Source organism: Cherax quadricarinatus, chromosome 44, assembly GCF_038502225.1.
Source record: "Cherax quadricarinatus isolate ZL_2023a chromosome 44, ASM3850222v1, whole genome shotgun sequence".
NCBI classification, from domain to species: Eukaryota; Metazoa; Arthropoda; class Malacostraca; order Decapoda; family Parastacidae; genus Cherax; species Cherax quadricarinatus.
In genome coordinates this window covers 16800573-16827427 of record NC_091335.1, presented here as the reverse complement: position 1 = coordinate 16827427, position 26855 = coordinate 16800573, and the positions used below count along the sequence as shown (strand labels likewise).

General features: G+C 37.8%; 1 protein-coding gene across 2 annotated transcripts in view; it reads right to left on the bottom strand.

The window, feature by feature from the left end:
- The window catches only part of Serinc (serine incorporator TMS1), a 52762-nt gene that overhangs the window by 11748 nt on the left and 14159 nt on the right, over positions 1-26855 (bottom strand). Inside the window, exons 4-10 of one of the 2 annotated variants that reach the window (XM_070094141.1) lie at positions 26551-26672; positions 23979-24188; positions 22214-22298; positions 21302-21424; positions 20765-20890; positions 20443-20590; positions 19020-19073 (exon numbers count right to left, since the gene is read on the bottom strand). In XM_070094141.1, the coding sequence (XP_069950242.1) occupies positions 19020-19073; positions 20443-20590; positions 20765-20890; positions 21302-21424; positions 22214-22298; positions 23979-24188; positions 26551-26672 (868 nt within the window). The remainder of the gene's footprint in view (positions 1-19019; positions 19074-20442; positions 20591-20764; positions 20891-21301; positions 21425-22213; positions 22299-23978; positions 24189-26550; positions 26673-26855) is intronic. The other variant, XM_070094142.1, reaches the window with a different exon arrangement.

Genomic DNA, 26855 nt, shown 5'->3' with positions numbered 1-26855 from the left:
CCATTTAAGGGTTATGGTTCCAGATGTGTTTATGGAAGATGGCACTAGACAATATATGTGAATCCAAAACAGTCAAAGCAGGTAGAGGACACTGAAATATACAGACACAAAAAGCTGCTGCTACTGTACTGGACAGTCACAAGGAAAAAGAAAACAGAACCAGACAAGATTGTACTATGTAATTAAAAAGAAAATGTAAACTATGCTATCCACACTGGAATTTTTCTGATGGTTCATTACAAAATAAAGACAAATAAAAATGGCAAGTGCTTGTTAATAGTTAATCTTTAAACCAGGCACTAAGTATTTGGACATTCAAGTGGGGAACCGGGTGCAGCATATACTGAACATATACAATACTTAAAAATCATAGCACCTTCAAATTCCCCACAATTTGTCATTTTAAGCTTTCGAATGTCTTGTTAGATCACATGTGACCTATTTCTTCTTTAGAAAAAAATGTCTGGTCCATGTTTTGCCTTATCTATGTTCTGATAAAATCAAGACAAAATTTAAGCAGGGATGAATTTGAGAAGGACCTGCCTATCAACCACCAATAGGCCTATTAAAGAGCACTTCAGTTCTTATGTTCTTAGAAGTGCCTCATCCTGAATCTAATACAATAGAAAACTTTTGTAAATAGAGTAGCAGCTTTTATTCAGTGAAACAAGTTTACATAACAATGAAGTATCATGTGCAATTTTACCACCAGGCAACACTAAACTTGAATTTCTAAATCTTCAACATACCATAAAGCTTCCAATTTTCAGTTCTCCTGCTAGTCATATTAAGTTTCTGATTATCTACAATCCACAAAGAATTTTTATTTAAAACTCACCAATATATATGATAGCACAAGTTTTGGGCATATTCTAGGTAACAAGAAACCCCTTTGAACTACTGGCCTATCTCACTGACACAAGTGGTTGTAAAAATGCTGGAAAAAAAAAGCCATTAGAAACATTGCAAAAGAAGCCATTAGAAACATTGTAAAAAAAAGCCATTAGAAACATTGTAAAAAAAAAAAAGAGAAAAGTGGGTAAAACCTTAGAACAAAAACCTGCTGCCTAGGTAATATGCAAGCAGTGGTAAGTGAAAAAGATGTGCATACAGTAGGAACCCTGTATCCACGGAGAATACATTCCAAGGACCTGCCATGGATACTGAAACTGCGGATAGTAGTAAACCCTATATAAAAGTCCTATAAATATCTATTAGTATAAAGCTTAATTGATAAATTATGCACAATAAGTGGAAAATTATCACTTTTTCACTGATGGGAGGCACCTCACAGTTTCTCTAAGGCTTCTCTACCTTTGTGGTTCGGGACCATTATTATACAAAATTAAGAGGTATTTCTGGACCACCGAAATTGTGGATACCGAATCAGTGGATACGGGGGTTCTAAGTACTTCTGTGCAAATGCCACTAACAGAATTATGTATATTTTTATTCTTTGCTTGCCAGAAGGATTAAAAGCTACACAAATATTTGAAGATGCTGGAAAGATCCTATATCATGGTATGATAAAGTTAATTATCATTCCTATCACAGTACAGTATTTTATGAACTTTATAAAGTGGAACCTCAAAATTCAAACGTATCACATATCGAATGTTTCAAAAATAGAACCCTTTTTTCGAACCAACTTTGTCTCTATTATCGAGCGCACCCCTATTTTCGGACTGCCGGGTACAGGACCTGTCTGCCAGCCTGCTCTGTCCGTGTCCCCACGTAGGCGCCGTGAGCCAGTCTAGCTTCGTTTATGCTTGAGTGAACACTAACCTGCGCTCTCATTCAAACATTTTACGATTATTTCATTGTGTTTAGTGCTTGTGGGACTGTGAAATAAGCTACCATAGGCCCAAAGAAAATTGCTAGTGGTACCCCTGTGGTAAAGAAAGTGAGAAACACCATAGATGTGAAGAAGGAAATAATACAGAAGTATGAGAGTGATGTGAGACTTGTTGAGCGTGCCAAGTTGTACAGAGGACTGTGGACAGTTATTTTGCGAGACAGAAACAAACGACTGGGGAGTTATTTTGTGAGAAACAGGCAACTGTGGAGTTATTTTGTGAGACAGAAGCAGACGACTGTGGACAGTTATTTAGTGAGACAGAAACAGACAACTGTGGACAGTTATTTTGTGAGACAGACAACTGTGGACAGTTATTTAGTGAGACAGAAACAGACGACTGTGGGCAGTTATTTTGTGAGGTTGGTAGACAGCAACCACCCAGGGATGTACTACCGTCCTGCCAAGTGAGTGTGAAACGAAAGCCTCTAATTGTTTTACATGATGGTAGGGTTGCTGGTGTCTTTTGTCCGTCTCATAAATATGCAAGATTACAGGTACGTCTTGCTACTTCTACTTAGGTCACACCACATATACATGTACATGTTTATTTATACACACTCATCTGAGTTTTCTTTGATTTTATCTTAAAAGTTCTTGGTCTTATTACTTTTCCATTTACATCCATGGGGAAGTGGAATAAGAATCTTTCCTCCATAAGCCATGCGTGTTGTAAAAGTCAACTAAAATGCCGGGAACAATGGGCTAGTAACCCTTTTTCCTGTAATAATTACTAAAAAGAATAAGAAGAAGAAAATTGTCAAAGTGGGAAGTCTGAATGTGTGTGGATGTTGTGCAAATGATAAGAAAGAGATGATTGTGGATGTTATGAATGAAAAGAAACTGGATGTCCTGGCTTTAACCCTTTCAGGGTCCGTCCCGTAGATCTACAGCTTTACGTTCAGGGTCCAAACCGTAGATCTACACCAAAATTCTAAGGGCGTCAAATTTAGCGCGAAAATGCTGGTAGGCCTACATGTGAGAGAACAGGTCTGCGTGGTGTGTGTGCGCGCCGTAAACAAAAATTCTAGGTGCCTGCATAGCATTGTGGGAACGCCGGCTCAGTTACCTTTGTTCACCATGCCTCGTCGCAAGGCAGCTCTCACTCCAAGGAAAACTGGGAGTCTCCTCTTCCTATCTGATAGTTCTGACTCTGATGGAAGTGGAAATGAAGACGAATTCTTTGGCTCTGATCAGTTAGTGACCGAAAGAAATGGCCAGGATATCGATAATAGTGCAGAAAACCCTGACGATCCTCAACCTTCTACCTCTGGTGTGGGCACTCCTCAGTCATGGCCAGTTGTGCCTCATCGCAAGAGAAAACTATTATTTTCGCGTGGCCAGGCCTCTGACTTCAGTAATGATGATTGATAGTGATGTGGATTGTGATTTTATTGCTCTTGACGATCATCCGAGTAGTGATAGTGAGGAAACATATTCACCAGTGAAGCTTCAGTATATATGCCACAGCATGCGCTCGGGTAGTGTTCCCTATGCAGTGCCTAGGGGACGGAGTACATCTCGTGGCCCTACACCAGGAATAGACAGTGACAGTGAGGATGATGTGGCTACACTTGGCATGGATAGACCACAGGCATCAGTAGGTGGTGGTAGTGGTGATGGTAGTGCCATGGCCATGCGTGACTCGCCAGCCCAGGCTGGGACCTACGCTGCTGACTCCTCGGTTCAAGGACAAAGCGGAGCGTCAGCCACCAGCCCACCACAACCACAACTACCCGCACAACCAGCCTATGATGTCCAGTATCCACCAGCAAACCGTATGTGGGATTGGCAGCAAAATCCCAATTTTGTTCCCAAGCTCCACCAGTTTGATGACTCTCAAAGTGGAATTCTACCAACTTGTCCCCTTGGAACCACTGCCAATGAACTGGAATTTTTTAAATTATTCTTTGACCAGCCCTTGATGGAAACTATTGTCAGGGAAAGTAACAAGCATTTTGAGTACACCATGGCAAATACGATGATATCACCACAGTCAAGACTACACCGGTGGAAAGAGACGACTGTTGCAGAAATGTATTTGCTTTCTGCAACAATAATGCTTATGCCTCATGTCTATAAGCATAATATAAAAGCATACTGGTCCACAGATCAGCTAATTTGTACCCCGGTCTTCAGTGAAATCATCCCAGTGAACAGGTTTAGCTTACTGTTACGTATGTTGCACTTCTCTGACAAAACCAGGCCTGACAAAAGTGACAGGTTATACAAGATTAGAAATGTTTTTATGTATCTGAAAGAAAAGTTCAACATGTACTTTTATCCATCCAAAAATCTTGTACTTGACGAATCTTTGATTTTGTTCATAGGTAGACTGTCATTCAAACAGCATATACCGAGCAAGAGGAAATGCTTTGGTATAAAACTGCTTGTACTCTGAATGTGACAGTGGCCTGGTATTCGATATTGTTGTATACACGGGAAGTAAAACATTGAAAGATACCAGGATGTTATTGGGTACCTCGGGTGATGTAGTGAGAAGCATGATGGCACCTTATCTTGGTAAGGGGCATACATTATATACCGATAACTGGTACACAAGCCCTTTACTCAGTGATTTCTTGCGAGTGAACAAGACAGATGTGTGTGGCACAGTGCGTTCTAATCATAAATATATGGCCAAGTTCAACGCAGGTGCTCGTGGTGATGATGTGCAGGTGTTTACTGCCAATGACAACATGGCATTACGGTGGCATGACAAACGAGATGTCACATTGTTGACAACCATTCACCATAGCAAAATGCAAGACAGTGGCAAAGTTGATAGAATGACTAATGAACATATTTGAAAACCAGTGACAGTGATTGATTATACACAAAACATGCGCTTGGTTGACAAATGTGACATACAGATTGGCTTTGTTGATTGTGTTTGTAAGAGTTACAAGTGGTACATGAAACTTTTCTTCCATCTCATGGACATTTCAATGCTCAATGCATATAATATGTACCAAGTGAAGACTGGCAACAGACCACCATATGGTGAATTTGTTTATCTGTTGTCAGACAACTCATAATGAAGTACCAGGTAACAACACCTGCTATACAACAACGTCCTCGAACTCCTCAGGATATACCCAAGCGTTTGAGGAGGGAAGGTGATCATTTCATAATACAGCTTCCTGCAACTAAGAATAAATTTGCTCAGAAGAGATGCATTGTCTGTGCACAAACAAAACGACGGCAACAAAGACGCAAAGACATTCGGTTATGTGCGAGGAATGTAAGGCACCTCTGTGCATGGTGCCTTGTTTCAAGGAGTTCCACAAGCTCCAGCAGTTCTAAAAACATGTCCAGTGATTGTAAATATGTAAATATATGATAGAACATTAGTACAGTGGACCCCCGGTTAACGAACTTTTTTCATTCCAGTAGTATGTTCAGGTGCCAGTACTGACCGAATTTTTTCCCATAAGGAATATTGTGAAGTAGATTAGTCCATTTCAGACCCCCAAACATACACGTACAAACGCACTTACATAAATACACTTACATAATTGGTCGCATTTGGAGGTGATCGTTAAGCGGGGGTCCACTGTATTATACAAGATTTGTGCATGTTTATTGTAATAAATAAAAGTGGTAAACAATAATATGATAACAACTTTAGTGCGGTTATTGTGTTCAATACAGTGAGTTTATACATACGTATAGTACATTATATACAGTACTGGTCTCTCAGGCCCCAAATGCTAGTAGGAAAAGAAAAAAATTAGAAAAGAAAAGAAAAAACTACAAAAAATGTAAAATAAAATAATGCGCATATGTGGAAGTCGTCGATGTTGCCATCACCCGGTCATTTTGGGTCAACTTCTCAGCACTGTATCTCGGTAAGTACTGATCAGAATTTTTCTTTTTTAGTTTTATTACCTTCACAAAAATATACTCTTTAATTCTGTAATAAAATTTTTTTTTTTTGTCAAAATTTCTTGGACACTGGGGCACCCCTTCCGATTTTGGCCTTGGACCCTGAAAGGGTTAAGTGAAACAAAGCTGAAGGGGGTGGGAGAGTTTCAGTGGAGAGGAATAAATGGGATTAGGTCAGGGGTTTCAAATAGAGTTAGAGCTAAAGAAGGAGTAGCAATAATGTTGAAGGATAAGTTATGGCAGGAAAAGAGGGACTATAAATGTATTAATTCAAGGATTATGTGGAGTAAAATAAAGGTTGGATGTGAAAAGTGGGTTATAGTAAGCGTATATGCACCTGGAGAAGAGAGAAGTGTAGAGGAGAGAGAGAGATTTTGGGAAATGTTGAGTGAATGCATGGGGAGTTTTGAACCAAGTGTGAGAGTAATGGTGGTTGGGGATTTCAATGCTAAAGTGGGCAAAAATGTTGTGGAGGGAGTAGTAGGTAAATTTGGGGTGCCAGGGGTAAATGATAATGGATAGCCTTTAATTGAGCTATGTGTAGAAAGAGATTTGGTAATAAGTGATACATATTTTATGAAGAAGAGGATAAATAAATATACAAGGTATGATACAGCACGTAATGAAAGTAGTTTGTTAGATTATGTACTGGTGGATAAAAGGTTGATGGGTAGGCTCCAGGATGTACACATTTATAGAGAGGCAACTGATATATCAGATCATTATTTAGTTGTAGCTACAGTTAGAGTAAGAGGTAGAGGGGAAAAGAGAAAAATGGCAACAACAAGCAAGAGAGAGGTGAAAGTGTATAAACTAAGGGAGGAGGAAGTTCGGGTGAGATATAAGCAACTATTGGCAGAAAGGTGAGCTGGTGCAAGTACGAGCAGGGTTGGGGGGGGGGTTTGAAGAGGGTTGGAATAGTTTTAAAAATGCAGTATTAGAATGTGGGGCAGAAGTTTGTGGTTATATTAGGGTGGGTGCAGGAGGAAAGAGGAGTGATTGGTGGGATGATGAAGTAAAGGGTGTGATAAAAGAGAAAAAGTTAGCTTATGAGAGGTTTTTACAAAGCAGAAGTGTTATAAGAAGAGTAGAGTATATGGAGAGTAAAAGAAAGGTGAAGAGAGTGGTGAGAGAGTGCAAAAGGAGAGCAGATGACAGAGTGGGAGAGGCACTGTCAAGAAATTTTAATGAAAATAAGAAAAAATTTTGGAGTTAAACAAGTTAAGAAAGCCTAGAGAACGAATCGATCTGTCAGTTAAAAACAGAGTAGGGGAGTTAGTAGATGGGGAGATGGAGGTTTTGGGTAGATGGCGAGAATATTTTGAGGAACTTTTAACCCTTAAACAGTCCAAACGTATATATACGTTTTTTCAACATCTGAAAGTATGTAAAAAAATGTAGATCTTCTTTTTTGTTTTACATTTGAAAACGTGTAAAAAAACTTTTATCTAAATTTTTTTTTTCTTATATTTGAAAATATGTAATAAAAAGTAGATCTACTTTTGTAGCACTACAAATTTGAACGTCGATCTGTTTGGACCGTTTAAGGGTTAAATGTCGATGAAGAAAGGGAAGCGGTAATTTCATGCACTGGTCAGGGAGGTATACCATCTTTTAGGAGTGAAGAAGAACAGGATGCGAGTGTGGTGGAGGTACGTGAGGCATTACGTAGAATGAAAGGGGGTAAAGCAGCTGGAACTGACGGGATCATGACAGAAATGTTAAAAGCAGGGGGGGGGGGGGATATAGTGTCGGAGTGGTTGATATTTTAATAAATGTATGAAAGAGGGGAAGGTACCTAGGGATTGGCAGAGAGCATGTATAGTCCCTTTATATAAAGGGAAGGGGGACAAGAGAGATTGTAAAAATTATAGAGGAATAAGTTTACTGAGTATACCAGGAAAAGTGTACGGTAGGGTTATAATTGAAAGAATTAGAGGTAAGACAGAATGTAGGACTGCAGATGAGCAAGGAGGTTTCAGAGTGGGTAGGGGATGTGTAGATCAAGTGTTTACATTGAAGCATATATGTAAACAGTATTTAGATAAAGGTAGGGAAGTTTTTATTGCATTTATGGATTTAGAAAAGGCATATGATAGAGTTGTAGGTAATAGGTTGGTAGACAGCAACCGCCCAGGGAGGTACTACCGTCGTGCCAAGTGTAAAACAAAAGCCTGTAATTGCTTTATATGATGGTAGGATTGCTGGTGTCCTTTTTTCTGTCTCATAAACATGCAAGATTTCAGGTACGTCTTGCTACTTCTACTTACACTTAGGTCACACTACATATACATGTACAAGGATATATGTACATACCCCTCTGGGTTTTCTTCTATTTTCTTTCTAGTTCTTGTTCTTGTTTATTTCCTCTTATCTCCATGGGGAAGTGGAACAGAATTCTTCCTCCATAAGCCATGTGTGTCGTAAGAGGTGACTAAAATGCCAGGAGGAAGGGGCTAGTAACCCCTTCTCCTGTATATATTACTAAATTTGAAAGGAGAAACTTTCGTTTTTCCTTCTGGGTCACCCCCACCTCGGTGGGATATGGTTGGTACGTTGAAAGAAAAGAAAGAATATGATAGAGTGGATAGGGGAGCAATGTGGCAGATGTTGCAAGTATATGGAATAGGTGGTTACTAAATATTGTAAAGAGTTTTTATGAGGGTAGTGAGGCTCAGGTTAGGGTGTGTAGAAGAGAGGGAGACTACTTCCCAGTAAAAGTAGATCTTAGACAGGGATGTGTAATGTCACCATGGTTGTTTAATATATTTATAGATGGGGTTGTAAAAGAAGTAAATGCTAGGGTGTTCGGGAAAGGGGTGGGATTAAATTATGGGGAATCAAATACAAAATGGGAATTGACAGAGTTGCATTTTGCTGATGATACTGTGCTTATGAGAGATTCTAAAGAAAAATTGCAAAGGCTAGTGGATGAGTTTGGGTGTGTGTGTAAAGGTAGAAAGCTGAAAGTGAACATAGAAAAGAGTAAGGTGATGAGGGTATCAAACGATTTAGAAAAAGAAAAATTGGATATCAAATTGGGGAGGAGGAGTATGGAAGAAATGAATGTTTTCAGATATTTGGGAGTTGACGCGTCGGCGGACGGATTTATGAAGGATGAGGTTAATCATAGAATCGATGAGGGAAAAAAGGCGAGTGGTGCGTTGAGGTACATGTGCAGACAAAAAACGTTATCTATGGAGGCAAAGAAGGAAATGTATGAAAGTATAGTAGTACCAACACTCTTATATGGGTGTGAAGCTTGGGTTGTGAATGCAGCAGCGAGGAGGTGGTTGAAGGAAGTGGAGATGTCCTGTTTAAGGGCAATGTGTGGTGTAAATATTATGCAGAAAATTTGGAGTGTGGAAATTAGGAGGTGGTGTGGAGTTAATAAAAGTATTAGTCAGAGGGCTGAAGAGGGGTTGTTGAGGTGGTTTGGTCATTTAGAGAGAATGGATCGAAGTAGAATGACATGGAGAGTGTATAAATCTGTAGGGGAAGGACAGTGGGGAAGGGGTTGTCTTCGAAAAGGTTGGAAGGGGTAAGGGAGGTTTTGTGAGCGAGGGGCTTGGACTTCCAGCAAGCATGCGTGAGCGTGTTAGATAGGAGTGAATGGAGACGAATGGTATTTGGGACGTGACGCTCTGTTGGAGTGTGAGCAGGGTAATATTTAGTGAAGGGATTCAGGGAAACCGGTTATTTTTATTTAGCCGGACTTGAGTCCTGGAAATGGGAAGTACAATGCCTGCACTTTAAAGGAGGGGTTTGGGATATTGGCAGTTTGGAGGGATATGTTGTGTATCTTTATACGTATGTGCTTCTAAACTGTTGTGTTCTGAGCACCTCTGCAAAAACAGTGATTATGTGTGAGTGAGGTGAAAGTGTTGAATGATTATGAAAGTATTTTCTTTTGGGGGTGTTCTTTCTTTTTGGGTCACCCTGCCTCGGAGGGAGACAGCCAACTGGTTAAAAAAAAAAAAAATACATCTTACGAGCCACCGTGTTTGACGTACACATGTATACTCAAATTCTAGCGGCTTCAAATCAAGCAGGAGAAAGCTGGTAGGCCCACGTGTGAGAGAATGGGTCTGTGTGGTCAGTGTGCACCATGTAAAAAAAATCCTGCAGCACGCAGTGCATAACGAGAAAAAAAAACTCCTACAGTTTTTTTTTAATTAAAATGCCGACTTTGTGGTCTATTTTCGTATAGTATTTGTGGCTGTATTCTTGTTTTCTTGGTCTTATTTGATAGAATGGAAAACATATTATAGAAATAAACGTGATTTTGATTGGTTTTTCTATGAAAAGAACCTGGAAATGGAGCTCAAATTAGGGGAAATATTTGATTTTTGCCGATGTTCAAAAGTAAACAAATAATGTCATTGTCCATTAAATGTACAACTAGCCATTCTAATATATGCAGTCATTAATGGGTTGACATTATGTATACAATTATTACAATATTGCAGTAGTCTGCATAACAGTAAATCTTCTATTTTTTGTTTGAATAAAAATTCAAAACAGAAAGCAAGAGTAATATCAGAGGGGCCTGGAGACATGACTGATGAACAAAGAAAATATTATTTTAGAGCTAGGAATGTTTGCTTTGTTCATTCTGGACCCTATTTTTAAATTGGCATTTTTAATTTGCATGAAATTGGCCAAATTGCAAATTTCTGACCATGTTATTGGGTAGGTGCAATTGGTAAATGGTCAGTTTCTTCTACTCAATTGATAGAAAAAATGGAGTTCTAAAGAAATAGTTACGAGTTTGGTCGACTGGAACAACAGAATTAGCTGAAAATAGGGCTCAAAGTGGGCGAAATCGCCGATTTGTAAATATCGCCGGGGTCGCTAACTTCGTGAGAGCGTAATTCCGTAAGTTTTCCATCAAATTTCATACTTTTGGTGCCATTACCATTGAGAATAGATTCTCTATCATTTCATAAGATTTTTTTTTTTTTTAAATTTTTGCGACACCAGGAGAGACCTCAGGATTTGGGGTTGCGACAGTCAAGGGGTTAATAACTAATGCACAATCTATATTTTTGAAGAAAAAAACAAAAAGAAAACTGTCTAGTGTTGAAAAAATGATGATCTGTAATGACTAATCCATTCATCACTACTATGTACAGTATCTGGGAAAGTTCCTATCAATATCCGAAAAATTATGGCATACATGACTAGATTAACCCCTTAAGGGTCAGAGCCCCTGATTTGAAACTTCTCAGGGCTGCAGGAAAAAAAAAACTTATGAAATTATAGAGAATTTTTTTTAAAACATAATGAAACAAAAAGTACAAGATTTGATGGGAAACTTACTGAATTATGCTGCTGCAAATTTAGCAGTCTCGGTGATATTTATGCATCGGTGATTTCGCCCACTCTGACCTCTATTTTCAGCCAATTCCATTCTTCCAGTCAACCAAACTCACAGTTATTTCACTAGTATTCCTTTTATTCTATCGAGTGAATACAAGAAACCACTCACTGATTTCAACTACCCAATACAGTGGACCCTTGCCTAACGATATTAATCCATTCCTGAGAGCTCAACGTTAAGCGGAATTATCGCTAGCCGAATTAATTTTCCCCACAAGAAATAATGGAAATCAAATTAATCCGTTCCTGACACCCCAAAGTATGAAAAAAACAATTTTACCACATGAAATATTAATTTTAATACAAACAAACTGAAGAAGACGTGTACAATTACATGACACTTACCTTTATTGAAGATCTGGTGATGACTGATGGGATGGGAGGAGGGGAGAGAGTGGATGGTGTTAATGTTTAGAAGAGGAATCCCCTTCCATTAGGACTTGAGGTGTCAAGTCCTTTTCCGGGGTTACTTCCCTTCTTTTAATGCCACTAGGACCAGCTTAAGAGTCACTGGACCTCTGTCGCACAACATATCTGTCCATAGAGCTCTGTACCTCCTGTTCCTTTAACCCTTTGAGGGTTTTCGTCGTACTAGTACGTCTTACGTGTAGGGGTTTTTGACGTACTAGTACTCATAAATTCTAGCGGCCTCAAATCTAGTGGGAGAAAGCTGGTAGGCCTTCATATGAAAGAATGGGTCTATGTGGTCAGTGTGCACAGTCTAAAAAAAAATCCTGCAGCACACAGTGCATAATGAGAAAAAAAAAACTGACCATTTTTTTTTAATAAATCAGCGACTTTGCAGTGTATTTTCGTATGGTATTTATCGTTGTATTCTAGTTTTCTTGGTCTCATTTTATAGAATGGAAGACATATTACAGAAATAGAGATGATTTGGACTGGTTTTACAAAGAAAGGTGCCTTGAAATTGAGCTCAATGTAGCAGAAATGTTCGATTTTTACCAAACTTCAAAAGTAAACAAATTGTGCCAAGCGTGCAATACACATCAACTGGTGAGTCTAATATTCTTTCACAAGTGCACCAATAATATTTATACCATTTTTTACACTAATGCAGTAGTCTGCATAACAGTAAATCTTATATTTTTTGTGAAAATAAAAATTCAAAGTGGAAAGCAAAAGAATATAAGAGGGGCCTTGAGACGTGAATAATGACTAGAGGAAATGTCATTTTAGTGCCAGGAATGTCTTTCTTGTTTATTCTGGACCTTATTCGGAAATTGGCATCTTTTGAAATTTGTGTGAAATTGGCAAAATTGCAAAATTCTGACCACTGTACTGGATAGTTGAATTTCATAAATGAGTGGTTTCTTGCACCCATTCGATAGAAAAAATGGAGTTCTAGCGAAATATTCATGCTTTTTGTCGACTAGTACAGTGAAATTGACCGAAAATGGGGCTCAAAGTGGGCAAAATCGCCGATGCGTAAACATCGCCGAGACCGCTAACTTTGCGAGAGCATAATTCCGTAAGTTTTCTATCAAATTTCAAACTTTTGGTGTCTTTATGATCGGGAAAAGATTCTCTATCTTTTCATAAGAAAAAATAATTTTTTTTTTTTTAAATTTGGCCGACCCTGAGAACGAGTTTCGGAGAGGGCCTGTCGACCCTCAAAGGGTTAAGATTTGTCTAAAATGGGCCATAACATTGTCATTGTAATAGTCACCAGCACGGCTTGCAATAGCTGTGTTTGGGTGATTTTCATCCATAAAGGTTTGCAGTTCAACCCACATTGCACACATTTCCTTAATCTTTGAAGTAGGCACAATGGATTCCACAACTGGCATAGGCTTCTCAGGGTTAGCCCCAAACCCTTCAAAATCATTCTTAATTTCCATACTAATTCTCACCCTTTTTATCACAGGGTTGGCACTTGAAGCTTTCATGGTGACTTATTTTGCAGGTGCAATCACTAAAAACACTGATATGAAATGTTCCGATTGTATGTTTGGATGCGACCGCGGTGGCTGGCTTGTAAACACTGGCACCCACGGGACAAGTGAGGCGCGCTCAGGCCACATGTGGACGCGTCTCGAATGGAACGAATCGCGTTGGGCGAGTTTTTTAGTGCTAGCCAAGGCAAAATTTTTGCGTTAAAATGTATCGCTAAGCGGTTTTAACTTTATGCGATGCGTTCGTTAGGCAAGGGTCCACTGTAATCAGAAATGTGTAATTCGGCCAATTTCACACAAAATTAAAAAAACTGCCAATTTAAAAATAGGGTCTAGAATAAACAATGTAGACATTCCTGGCACTAAAACATTTCTTCTGTTCATTAGTCATGTCCCCAGGCCTCTCCTTTATTACACTTGCTTTCCATTTTGAATTTTTATTCACACAAAAAATGGATTTACTGTTACAAAGACCTCTGCATTATTGTAATAATTGCATAAACATTGTCAGTGTATTTCTGACCAGTTGAGTGGGTATTGGACAAGTGACAATTTGTGTAGTCTGGAATATTGGCAAAAATCGAACATTTCCATTACTTTGAGCTCAAATTCAAGCTACTTTCAGTCCTGAAACCAATCAAAATTATCTCTATTTCTGAAGGAGGGGTGTTAATGTTGCAGTTTTATACACTGTAGTGTAAAGCATCCCTCTGGCAAGACAGTGATGGAGTGAATGATGGTGAAAGTTTTTCTTTTTCGGGCCACTCTGCCATGGTGGGAATCGGCCAATGTGTTAATAAATAAAAAAAAATTCTGTAATATATCTTCCATTCTATCAAATGAGACCAAGAAACTGATAATACAAACATAAAAACCAAATGAAAATAAACTTCAAAGTTGCCATTTTTAAACCAAAAATTACTGTTGCATTCCTCCCCCTCATTATGCAATGCATGGTGCAGGATTTTTTAATATGGTGAACACTTACTACACAGACCCATTCTCTTATTCTAGACCCAAATTTACCTCTCACAGCTTATCTGAGAGAGGAACTCGTGGCGTAGTACTATGGGGCCGACCTAGGCTTCAAAGTTGTAGAACAATGGGACTGACCTCAAAAGGATTCAGAATATGGGCCTACACTTTCTTCGGAATTTTTTGTATGACAGTACATATAACGTGGTGGTACAGAAGACTGTTTTATTGGGCAAATTCCATTGAAATTTACACCACCGGCTAGCTTATTTTTCAGTAAGGCCTTAAAGCCTTAAGGAAGGCCTCAAGAACTTTTTAAAATCATTTTTGCAGAGCATTTATTAGGTTATACCCAGGGGCATGTCCTGATTGCCTAAAAACCTCCCCTCGCCTTGCTCACCGAGGTCCCCAATCAGTGCTGTCCTAGAGAATGTCTACAGGGAATTCCTCAAGGCCAAGATTCTCCATAAACTCCTCCCTGAAGTATGGCAATGGCATCCTCATCTTTGCATGAAACAGTCTATCTCTTTCAGCCCAGAGAATCTCAATGCAATTGAATCTTCCTTTCCTTGACATTTATGTACATAAAAAATACTACTAGCAACTCCATTCAATATAACGTACACTATTAATTAGACGGAAACTGTTTTGAATGTTTGAAGCTAAGCCGCAGAAAGTTTAAAAAGTTATCAGAGCCATTCCAGGATGCTGGGAAAGGGTTCAACAATTCTGATTATAAGGCACCTGCACATGCCACTTGTTCCTAGAATCTTGGCCCAGTTACAATACACCAGCATTGAACATTTGAAGCCAATTAAATGCGGTCTTTGTGTTATGAGTGAAACGAAAAATTTGAAGTTAAAAGAAAAAAATTATGGCAACCACTTAAAGGTTTCCCTTCAGGAATACTTATGACAATCAATTCCAGCAATAGCTACTTTTAACTATCCTTAGCTCCACAGTACCTGAGAATGCTTCCAGGTTATATGAAGAGTCAATTATATCACTGCCACCTCATCAATGTCAAAGACATTACTAGGCCTAAGTGGATTGATGCCAACTCAAAGGAGGACACTGACATATACACCATCCTTTGTAGTGATTGTAATAGAGCACTGTATATATTGGTAAGACAGCTAAGGCTTTTTCTACACGTGTGTATGACACACGATTGCTGAATCAACAACACCTGTGTTTTACATCAAAACATGGCTTCACATTACATAAGAACATAAGAAAGAAGGAACACTGCAGAAGGCCTACTGGCCCAGGTTCAAGTCTCCTACCGGCTTAAACAAATGCCCCAACCTAGTCAGGTCAGGTCACATTCACCCAAGGAACACGGCAACTGACCTAGTAGTACAAGCTAATCAGGTCCAACTCACACCCACTCATGTATTTATCTAACCTATTTTTAAAACTGCACAACGTTTTAGCCTCCATAACTGTACTTGGGAGTTTGTTCCACTCATCCACAACTCTATTACCAAACCAGTGCTTTCCTATATCCTTCCTGAATCTGAATTTATCCAACTTAAAACCACTGCTACAAGTCCTGTCTAGGCTAGATATTTCCAGCACGTTATTTACATCCCCTTTATTTATTCCTGTCTTCCATTTATACACCTCAATCATATCCCCCTGGTTCTACGCCTTTCTAGAGAGTGCAGATTCAGAGCCCTCAGTCTATCCTCATAGGGAAGATTTCTGATACATGGGATCAACTTTGTCATCCTCCTTTGTATGTTTTCCAGAGCATTTATATCCATTCTATAATAGTGACCAAAACTGTGCAGCATAATCTAAATAAGGCTTAACCAAGGATATATAGAGTTGAAGAACAACCTGAGGACTCCTATTATTTATGCTTCTTCATATGAAGCCAAGGATTCTGTTAGTTTTATTACAAACACTTATGCACTGTTGTCTTAATTTCAGATTACTGCTAACCAGAACTCCTAAATCTTTTTCGCAATCCGTAATATTAAGATTTACATTATTTAGTTTATATGTGGCATGGTTATTTTCCTGTCCAACATTTAGAACTTTGCATTTGTCTATATTAAACTGCATCTGCCACTTCTCCAACCACTGCATCAGTCTATTCAAATCATCCTGGAGTGCTCTAACGTCCTTGTCAGAATGAATTCGACGGCCTATTTTGGTGTCATCGACAAACTTGCTTATGTCGCTCTTTATGCCCTCATCAATGTCGTTTATGTAGATTGTGAACAACAGGGGGCCCCAACACTGACCCCTGTGGAACACCACTCGTGACACTTCCCCACTCTGATTTCTCCCCATTTATGCAAACTCTCTGCTGCCTATTTGCTAACCATGCCTCTATCCAGGAAAAAATTTCTCCTCCTATTCCATGTGCCTTAATTTTTCTCAATAGTCTCTGATGTGAGACCCTGTCAAAAGCCTTACTGAAGTCCATATACACAATATCATATTCACTACCATGATCTACCTCCTCAAACACCTTAGTGAAAAAAGTTAACAAGTTCATAAGGCAGGAATGCCCCTTTGTAAAATCATGCTGAGATTGGTTGATTAATTTATGCTTTGCAAGGTGGCTACGAACTGCCTCGGCAATTATTGATTTCATAAATTTTCCCACTATAGAGGTTAGGCTTATTGGTCTATAGTTCGAAGCTAAGGACCTGTCACCTGCTTTGAAAATAGGTATCACATTTGCCATTTTCCACTTATCTGGCACCATGCCAGTCTGTAGTGATATGTTGAAAAGATTAGCCAGAGGTTTGCTAAGCTCCTCTTTACATTCCTTTAGAACCCTTGCATACAGTTCATCAGGGCCTGGGGATTTGTTAGGTTTTAATTTATCTATTTGCCTAAGGACCATGTTACTTGTGACCCTAATCATAAATAGTTTATTATCATCCTGTTCTACATAATTTATTATTTCTGGAATATTGCTAGTATCTTCCTGTGTAAAAACTGAGAGGAAGTATGTGTTAAAAATTCTACACATTTCCTTATCACTGTCCGTGAGCTGACCCGAGTAACTTTTGAGTGGGCCCATCTTGTCCCTGATCTTACTTCTGTATACCTGAAAGAATCCTTTTGGGTTAGTCTTTGATTCTCTTGCAACTTTAACCTCATAATCTCTTTTGGCCAAAGGCAAGCATGATTAGCCATGGAAAAGAACACAATGAGTTCCAATTCATACTAGACACCATCACCCAGAATAAAGGAAACTTTTAGGTGACAGCACCTCTGACTCTAATGTTCCTCAGCACACACTGTCTCCTCACCTGACATCAACTTCACACCTCACAACTCCCCTGACAACCTTGTTTACCAAGTATTCTCCACAGTGGAAAAAAAAAAGCTTCAACTGAAAGTGAAATGTCTTACTAAAGGTTTTCATTCACAGCATGTATCAACTTGTTTGCTTTACAACCTCTTTTCCAAAAATACTCACTATATGAACACAGTAAAACTAGAGCTAAGTGATATAAATGAGAGGAAACCGGAAATTTACCCTCATTTTGTGAATTTCGCCTGTTCCATTCTAGATAGCTAGCATTCTAGGAAAATACTCAGTGGGGAGAAAATACATAAGAAAAGAAATGAGCTGTATAAATCTGTAGCGGAGGGGAGGAGGGGTAAGGGTCGCCCTAGGCAAGGATGGAGGGAGGGGGGTAAAAGAGGTTTTGTGTGCAAGGGATTTGGACATGCAGCAAGCATGTGTGAGCATGTTAGATAGGAGTGAATGGAGGAGAATGGGTTTTTTTTGGACCTGACGAGTTGTTGGAGTGTGAGCAAGGTAATATTTTGTGAAGGGACTCGGGGAAACTGGTTAGCTGGAGTAGTCCCAGAGGTGGGAAGTACAATGTCTGCACTTTAAAGGAGGGGTTTGGGATACTGACTGTTTGGAGTGACATCTAAACTGTTGTATCTGGGTGCCTCTGCAAAGACAGTGATATTGTGTGAATGGTGGTGAAAGCGTTGAATGATATAAATGTATTTAGAGCATCAGACAGGAATCTAGAAGTCACCAAAGGCCAAAGATTATCAAAGGAATATCATTTAGAATCATATGCTGGATAGAGAAATGATAAAAGAAAAAAAAACCTATACACTATACTTTACACTAATTATAATATGCAGGAACATCCATTTCTTAGATTCATCAAGTGGAAAAATAAAAGGCCATTGCTATAAACTAAGAAAAAAATGGGTGTTAAAGGAATCTGATGCTTTCTTTATTGTGGTAGAGCAAAAGATTGAGCTCTAGAAGATAGTGGAAAAACCACTAGAAATTAAAATACAACACTGGCTACAGGACATGCAATATAGCTCCACTCCCATGGCTACAGACAGGTAATCCTACATATATAAAGCTCACATAATGAAGTGTGTGTTACATACTAGTACAGTAATAACTGGCTGTATATCAAAGTTCCATAATAGCAGACACTGCTGCCATTAGCACACATCTCTCAGTGCAGACATAATTTACATAGCAACAAGAGAGTTTCTTGCAAGAAGCAAGATTACCAAGTTATTTAAAATGCTCCACAGTTACCATTCAAATAGCAGTGAGAATGCAAGTGCTGAAATTTTTACTACACCATACACACTAAGCCTTACATTAACACAAGGGATTAGTTTTTAAACCAGTTAGGAATGTTAAAGGTTGTAATAACACTGACTTTTTGTTACTTTTTCTGGAGAAAATACTAAGACTGCTTTTCCAAATCATTAAATTTGAGTAATGGTGAAAATTATGAAAGAATTCATTAATATAAAGCAGATAGGTACAGAACCAAATGATATACAGAAATGCTTGCATATTAAAAACCTAGATAGTGATGACAAGATTGCCTTTGATAAAGACAAACCAATCTCAATCCTTTGTGAAACTGAAACTGTTCACTTATATTGACAAGAAAAATGAAAAGTATTACTACACAAAATGCAGCAGCAACAAAATGGTATGGTGTTATGTTAGTAAAGAAATGGAGGTCAGTTTTTACCTTGTACCACCTCGCTGGTCACAAGGGGAATGTCGCTCACACTCCTACGGGAAGCTGCGTGTGAAGTAATCAACACGCAGGTCAATGAATATCACAGCTAATATTATGCAAATCTAGAAAACTGCTGTGAAAGTAAGTGATATTAAAGCTAATTATACTGAAAGAAAAACAATTATTCCTAACAAATATTAAGAGTTTTCAATTGACATCTTCAGATACTGACTATTATTCATATACATACTATAGTATATTGCTGGTGTGTACATAGACAACAGAGACTGGGGAAGTTAAAGCTTTATCTCCATAAATGTATTTAATATATGTCTGGTGTAACTATTATGCAGAGAATTCATAGTGTGGAAAGTAGGAGGTGTGGAGTTACTAAAAGTATTAGTCAGAGGGCTGAAGAGGGGGCTGTTGATGTGGTTTGGTCATTTAGAGAGAATGGATCAAAGTAGAATGACTTCCAGAGCGTATAAATCTGTAGGGAAAGGAAGGTTGGAGAGAAGGGGTAAAGGAGGTTTGTGGGCGAGGGGCTTTGACTTCCAGCAAGCGTGCGTGAGTCTCTTAGATAGGAGTGAATGAAAATGAGTGGTTTTTGGGACCTGACAAGCTGTTGGAGTGTGAGCTGGGTAATATTTTGTGAAGGGATTCAGGGAAACCGGTTAGCCAAATTTGAGTCCTTGAAATGGGAAGTACAATGCCTGTACTTTAAAGGAGGGGTTTAGGATACTGGCAGTTTTGAGGGACATCTAAACTGTCGTATCTGAGTGCCTCTGCAAAGACAGTAATTACGTACGAGTGATGGTGAAAGTGTTGAATGATGATGAAAGTTTTTTTTCTTTCTTTTTGGGTCACCCTGCCTCGGTGGGGAAATGTTCGATGTGTAAAAAATTACTTCTTTTTTTTTTTTTTTTTTAACATTTTTGCCGTTTCCCACCGATACCTCAATGCACCACTTGCCTTTTTTCCTTCATCAATTCTATGATTAACCTCATCCTCCATAAACCCACCTGCTGACAATTCAACTCCTAAATATCTGAAAACATTCACTTTTTCCATACTACCTCCCTCCAATGTGACATCCAATTTTTCTTTATCTAAATTGTTTGATACCCTAATCACCTTACTCTTATCTATGTTCACTTCCAATTTTCTACCTTTACACACCCTCTCAAACTTATCCACTAACATTTGCAACTTTTCTTTATAATCTCCGAAAAGCACAGTAACATCAGCAAAAAGTAACTCAACTCCCATTTTGTATTTGATTCCCCATAATTTAATCCTACACCTCTCCCCCAACATCCTAGTATGCACATACATTTCCCTTATATTAGGTACATACTGTGTACACACTCCAGAGAGTTCAATCACCGAGTGCCAACACAATTTAATAAAATTACTGCAAACAGTTTCTTACTAGAATCATCCTTCAAGAGAACTTTGTCAGACATGGTGAGGCGTGAAGCTTGGGAATTGGAAGCAGTGCGCATCGAGGAGTAGAGAACACAGAAGAACCAGATGATCAATGAAGCAATTGACTCTCCATCAAAAGAGGGCTCCTTGGCCTACAAAGAAAATGAGACCTATCTTAATTAACATTCATGTAGCTTGCATAATAAAAAAAAAATACACAATGTATGATACCAACTTTAAATACAATATACAACATACCATAAAAGACACCTTAACTATTAAAATATATATTTTACAAAGATTTTGACTTGTAGGTGAAATATTACCGGTGGAGAAGAAGTGGGGTCACCACCATGGATGACAGAAACCCAATCAGGTTTGCATTCAGAATTGGGAGTGTTGGTCATAGCTGACCATGTCAGGTACATGGTGTACAGTGTGATAAGAGATGCCTGAGAGAAAACAGAGATAATATGATTTCAGTTACAAATACAGTACAATATTAATACTTATTGAATAGTATAGAATTTTATAATATATCATCAGGTATTGGATTGAAACCTGATAAGGAATAATGTTCAAACAAAACTTATTACCCTTTGAAAAGCTCTATTTAAAATGAAGAGTTGGTAATTTTTTGGTTTTCAACTCACTGGCCATCTTCCACTATGGAAGTGACCCAACAAGAAAGCACATTCATTACCTCACATGTCTTTTGGGATATAAATTACAAGAGAAAAGGGTAACAGCTACCAACATTATTCTAGTTGTCTTTGATAACACACACAACCCACAAGGAAAGGATTCTAATCTGCTTTACCATAGGACTGAACATTAGTGTACAAACTGCAAATCCAAAATACCTGCAAGAGTCCTGAGCGTGGCTGTGATTCCTGGATTCTGGGCAAGATGCTCACAATACTGATGATCACACACAGAATCAAGTTGAAGGAGATGAAGAATTTGTGAAGACTGCAACTTTCAGCCTAAGAGTAAGTAGAAATGACTTTCAATGAACAGTAGATTATTGCATAGAAAGTGAAAGCCACAATCTATAGCCACACTAATTTGTAAATACTCATACGGGTACTTAATTAGTTCTATAAGTTTTTTTTAACCTCAATGGCAGGGTGACCCATAGAAGACCACACACTCATCATTTATTCAAATCACTGTCTTGACAGAAGTGTGTTGACATCGCGATTTAGATTACCCTCTGACTGCAACATCTCTACCCCTTTGGGACTTGAATTCAGCTAACTGGTTTCCTTGAATCTCTTCAAAAATTTACCTTGCTCACACTCAACAGCATGTCCATTAAAAACCACTTTTAACCATTCACTCCCATCTAGCACACTAAGTATTGTATTTAAACATTAAATATATAATCTTGGCTATGCATAAAAACTTTAAAAATAAGCTTTCCCAAAATACTGCCACAAAATTACTTTTCATAAATTTAAACATTAATAGGGAAGATTAAATACAGATGCAAAAATATTTCTAGCAGGAAGTCAAAAGAATAAAGGCAAACCACTTCATACTGCACTAGTAGGGAAGACAACCTGGGTTCTTTGAAGGCTACCCTGCAAAATGTCTTCCAATTGACAAAGAACAAAAAGCAATAATCTCTTTAGATTATTTTAAACAGAATAAGGTTTATATTCAAGAGCAAGTTCTTTTTATTGAGATTCTAATCAATATTCATTTAGGCAGCATGAATACTTAAATAACTGGAAAATAATTTAAATTAAGATGACAAACACAGAACTTACAGTTGTGTAGAAGACGAAGAAGAGAACAACAGCAGCTATGGCCAAAGCGTAGTTAAGAAAAGTGCAGAACAGTAGAGCACAATACCTGAAAAAAATTTAATTAAATGTGAAATAACTGCATCCTTCTGACCAAGGAACATCAGCCCATACAACTCTAACATCAAGAGTTGATATTTATTGTGTTGGCATACATATTCTTGACTAAATTAAAAAATTGATCCTCAGACTTCCTACTGTAAATGCAGTATACGAGGTAAAGATTTAGATATTGGAAGGAAAACAATTACTGTATTTAAATCTGCTCTATTGCCGGATAAGCATATAAGCATATACTGCATATAAATAACTAGGGTCCATCTTGTAGACCATTCTCATCTTTATACGTAAATCCTCAATTTAACAGACTAATAGGGAGAGCATGAAGCCAGTAGTAGCAACTGTGGTTGATAAGAGAAGATTATTTTGTTGCAATCATTAATACTGACAGACAATTTTGCAACCAACAAACTTTATCAGGCATTTCTGAATCTACTGACCAAGTGGATTTTGTCCTTATTTTCAAAGTCCGTTTAATCACAGCTTACTATACGCGTTTCCAGATCTATTTATTCCTTAAAATATGTCCAGATACGAGAATATTTTTCAGCTGCCCATTCTGTCTGATGCAATGGAAGGCATATATCACATGTACTCATTAAACACTATATGAAATCAAGTTTCTTAATATGAAGGATATAAAGCCTTTGCAATCTATGTCATGAGGATGGGATGCAATACAAAGTGTTGCTCATGTCATCCCATAATTAAGTGTTTTATGCAGAAATCTTTGTACTATTTAAACCTAAATATTTACATAAAGCGTATATGTAATACTACCTAAGTTTTATTATGCAACATTATTAAAGACAAAAATTATAAAAGGCAATGGTTATAAAGTTGTTCTTGGACTGACAACAAGTTATAAAAATCTCTAAAATAACAGTTCATTTTAAATATGAATAATAAAAGTAACTTCTTGAGCAACAATAGTTACATCAATGATAAACCCAATACACAGAGATAATGACAAGTTGATAAGATACACATGCAACAGTAAGGCTTTTCCATCTCTACTGCTTCTGCTGCCTACTCTGTACTTGGCTGAAGAAGCCTATTGTGCAGGTGAAACGTTTCGGGACCTAACTGTTGCACGTGTCTTGCTTGTCAACTTGTCAGTACTATATACCATTATCATATTCGCAAAGATATATGACACCTAATACACAGATATAAAACCATCTTATCTGATGATATTAACAGTTTAGATTAAGACTCCAACTATATATGCAATACAGTACTTCTATTGTTCAGCCGTAGTTTAGGGTTGCCAAAAGTGCTATATTGTACATAGTCTATTTCAGGCCACCAGGCTCTGGTGGCCTGGTGGTTAACGCTCTCGCTTCACACCGCGAGGGCCTGGGTTCGATTCCCAGCCAGAGTAGAAACATTGGACGTGTTTCTTTCCACCTGTTGTCTATGTTCCCCATCAGTAAAATGGGTACCTGGGTGTTAGTCGACTGGTGTGGGTCGCATCCTGGGACACTGACCTAAGGAGGCCTGGTCACAGACCGGGCCGCGGGGGCGTTGACCCCCGGAACTCTCTCCAGATAAACTCTCCAGATAAACACTAACTGCAAACTTATTCACTGTAATGTCTATGTACACATACATTAAAAAATACAGTATTATTTTGTCTATCTTGCAAAAAGCTATAAAAAATACATACCATCCACGACTCTCAGTTTCTTCATACTTGTCCACCCACGATTCTGCCCAGGAGTGCGCAAAATCGATGATGAGGACCAGCTGAATTAGAATGAACAGGAATCCACCGATCATGCCAAAGTACATCCAAACTTCTCCGAATTGTCCCCGTGGGATAAAGAATGCTCCAACGATCGCACCAATCAAGACAAGAAATTTGATAGCCCAAAATCTACAGGAGAAAATTATTCATAATGTAAATTTTAACAATTTACAACATGCAAGTATAGAAATGCTGTACAGAGAATAATTTTTTGAAAGACAAAGTAATCTTTTCAATGCAAAATATTTTGTACTCAAGACAATAAATCATACAAAGAAAAGGCAGCTCTAAACATTCAGGAAAAAACTATAAATGTAAACACTGTATCCTGGCTACCTATAATTTCATAATTTATTGCTCAAGTAGTGTTAAATCCTTCCCATTTTATGCAGACATACTTAATAAAATACTTTTTTAGAAAATGAAAATTGCTAATTTTAGAGCATTTTTCATTATACCATGTGTTAACGTTATTCTTCTATTTTTTATCCATTAACATGAAACTTTAAATGTGTTACATACACAAATAACCCGCACATAGTAAGCTCCTCTCTTCTATGTGCGGGTTATTTGTGTATCGTTCCAGTCACGGTATTGTGCCTTTTTTTGTTATTAATGTGTTACATATTTTATTGAGTGTTTTATGTTAATCCACTAGTTTAAGACTGCTTGTTGTGATTTACTATAAAACGTACTATGATAGTAAAAAGGCAGTAAATGTCAACAACTTCAGGGGAAAAGGACAAATGCATTCCATTATGACACCTTTACTCAAAGGTGTCTTAGGTGAATGCATACACGAGTAATATTTATTCCCTTTGGCCATGTGTGCAACAATATTTGTTGAATAAAATGGCACCAGCAAGATCCATTTCAAGATTTCTTAGATTTTAAGAGCAAATATTTCTCAAAGTGTCCTTTAAAATAACAAATTAATTAAGAATCTATGTTAACACAATCAATTTTTATACAGAGCTCTTTATAGCTAATTGTTTTTAACAAATGCTTAAACACTAAAACCAAATCAAGCGGGAGAAAGCTGGTAGGCCCACATGTGAGAGAATGGATCTGTGTGGCCAGTGTGCACTGTATAAAAAAATCCTGCAGCATGCAGTGCATAATTAGAAAAAAAAAAAAATTCTGACTGTTTTTGGATTAAAGCACTGATTTTGAGGTGTATTTTCATATAGTTTTTATGGTTGTATTCTCATTTTCTTGGTCTCATTTGATAGAATGGGAAACATATTACAGAAATAGAGATGATTTTGATTGGTTTTACTATGAAAAAGACCTTAAAATGGAACTCAAAGTAGAGGAAATGTTTGAGTTTTGCAGATGTTCAAGAGTAAACAAATGACGTCATTGTCCAACTAGCCATTCTAATATGCAGTCATGAATGGGTTGACATAATTTGCACAATTATTACAATACTGCAGTAGTCTGCATAACAGTAAATCTTCTATTTTTTGCTTGAATAAAAATTCAAAACAGAAAGCAAGAGTAATATCAAAGGGACCTGGAGACATGACTGATGAACAAAGAAAATGTTAGTTTAGAGCCAGGAATGTCTGCACTGTTCATTCTGGACCCTATTTTGAAATTGGCATATTTTTTAATTTGCATGAAATTGGCCAAATTGCCAATTTCTGACCACTTTATTGGGTAGTCGAAATCGGTAAATGGGCAGTTTCTTGTACTCAATCGATAGAACAAATGGAGTTCTAAAGAAATAGCTATAAGTTTGGTCGACTGGAACAATGGAATTAGCCAAAAATAGGGCTCAAAGTGGGCGAAATCGCCAATTCGTAAATACTGCTGAGGTCGCTAATTTCACGAGAGCGTAATTCCATAAGTTTTCCATCAAATTTCGTACTTTTGTTGTCATTACCATTGGGAATAGATTCTCTATCATTTCATAAGAATTTTTTTTTTTTTCAAATATTTTACGACACCAGGAGACACCTCAGGATTGGGGGTTGCGACACATCAAAGCGTTAAAGGAGGAGTTTGGGATATTGGCAGTTTGGAGGGACTTCTAAACTCTTATCTGAGCGCCTCTGCAAAGACAGTGATTGCGTACGAGTGATGGTGAAAGTGTTGGATGATGGTGAAAGTATTTTTTTTTCTTTCTTTTTGGGTCACCCTGCCTCAGTGGGAAACGGCTGATGTGTTAAAAAAAAAAACACAAAAAGTGGCAACATCCAAAAAATAAGGTCTATTATCCATTGCCAAAATATTATAAATAATTCCACTCATGTGTCATATCTGACAAACTTAAACCTTGTTAACTCACATTTTACATCAAATTTAAGTCAATGATGGCCAAAAATCAAAAAAAGAACTTGACATCTAACTATTCTCTCAAGATTTACTATAGCCAAGTCAATACTATTATAAATTTTTCGAAGGTTTATGAAATGCAATGTGTTACAGGGAAGTTATGCTAATTCCATTAAATTTCCAGTTAATTTTTTTTAAACAAGGTTATTACCCATTTTGTATTCCAGCTCGAGGGTCTTTGCTTGATTTAACCCCGATCATAAGAAGTGCCATAACGAAGAAGAACAATGTCATTGCAAAGCACAAACGGTACACTGCTAAGTAACCAACCACCTGAAAAGCAAATATAATTATTATTTATTGCACAACCATAGCACTAATAACAATACAGTACAGAGCAAATGTAAATACATACTAAATTTTAATAACTCAAACTTGTTCACTGTATCCTACAGAAGACTAGTCAATCACATTGTCCTTTATATTTGTATAAAGTATTTGCTAAAAAAAAAAAAA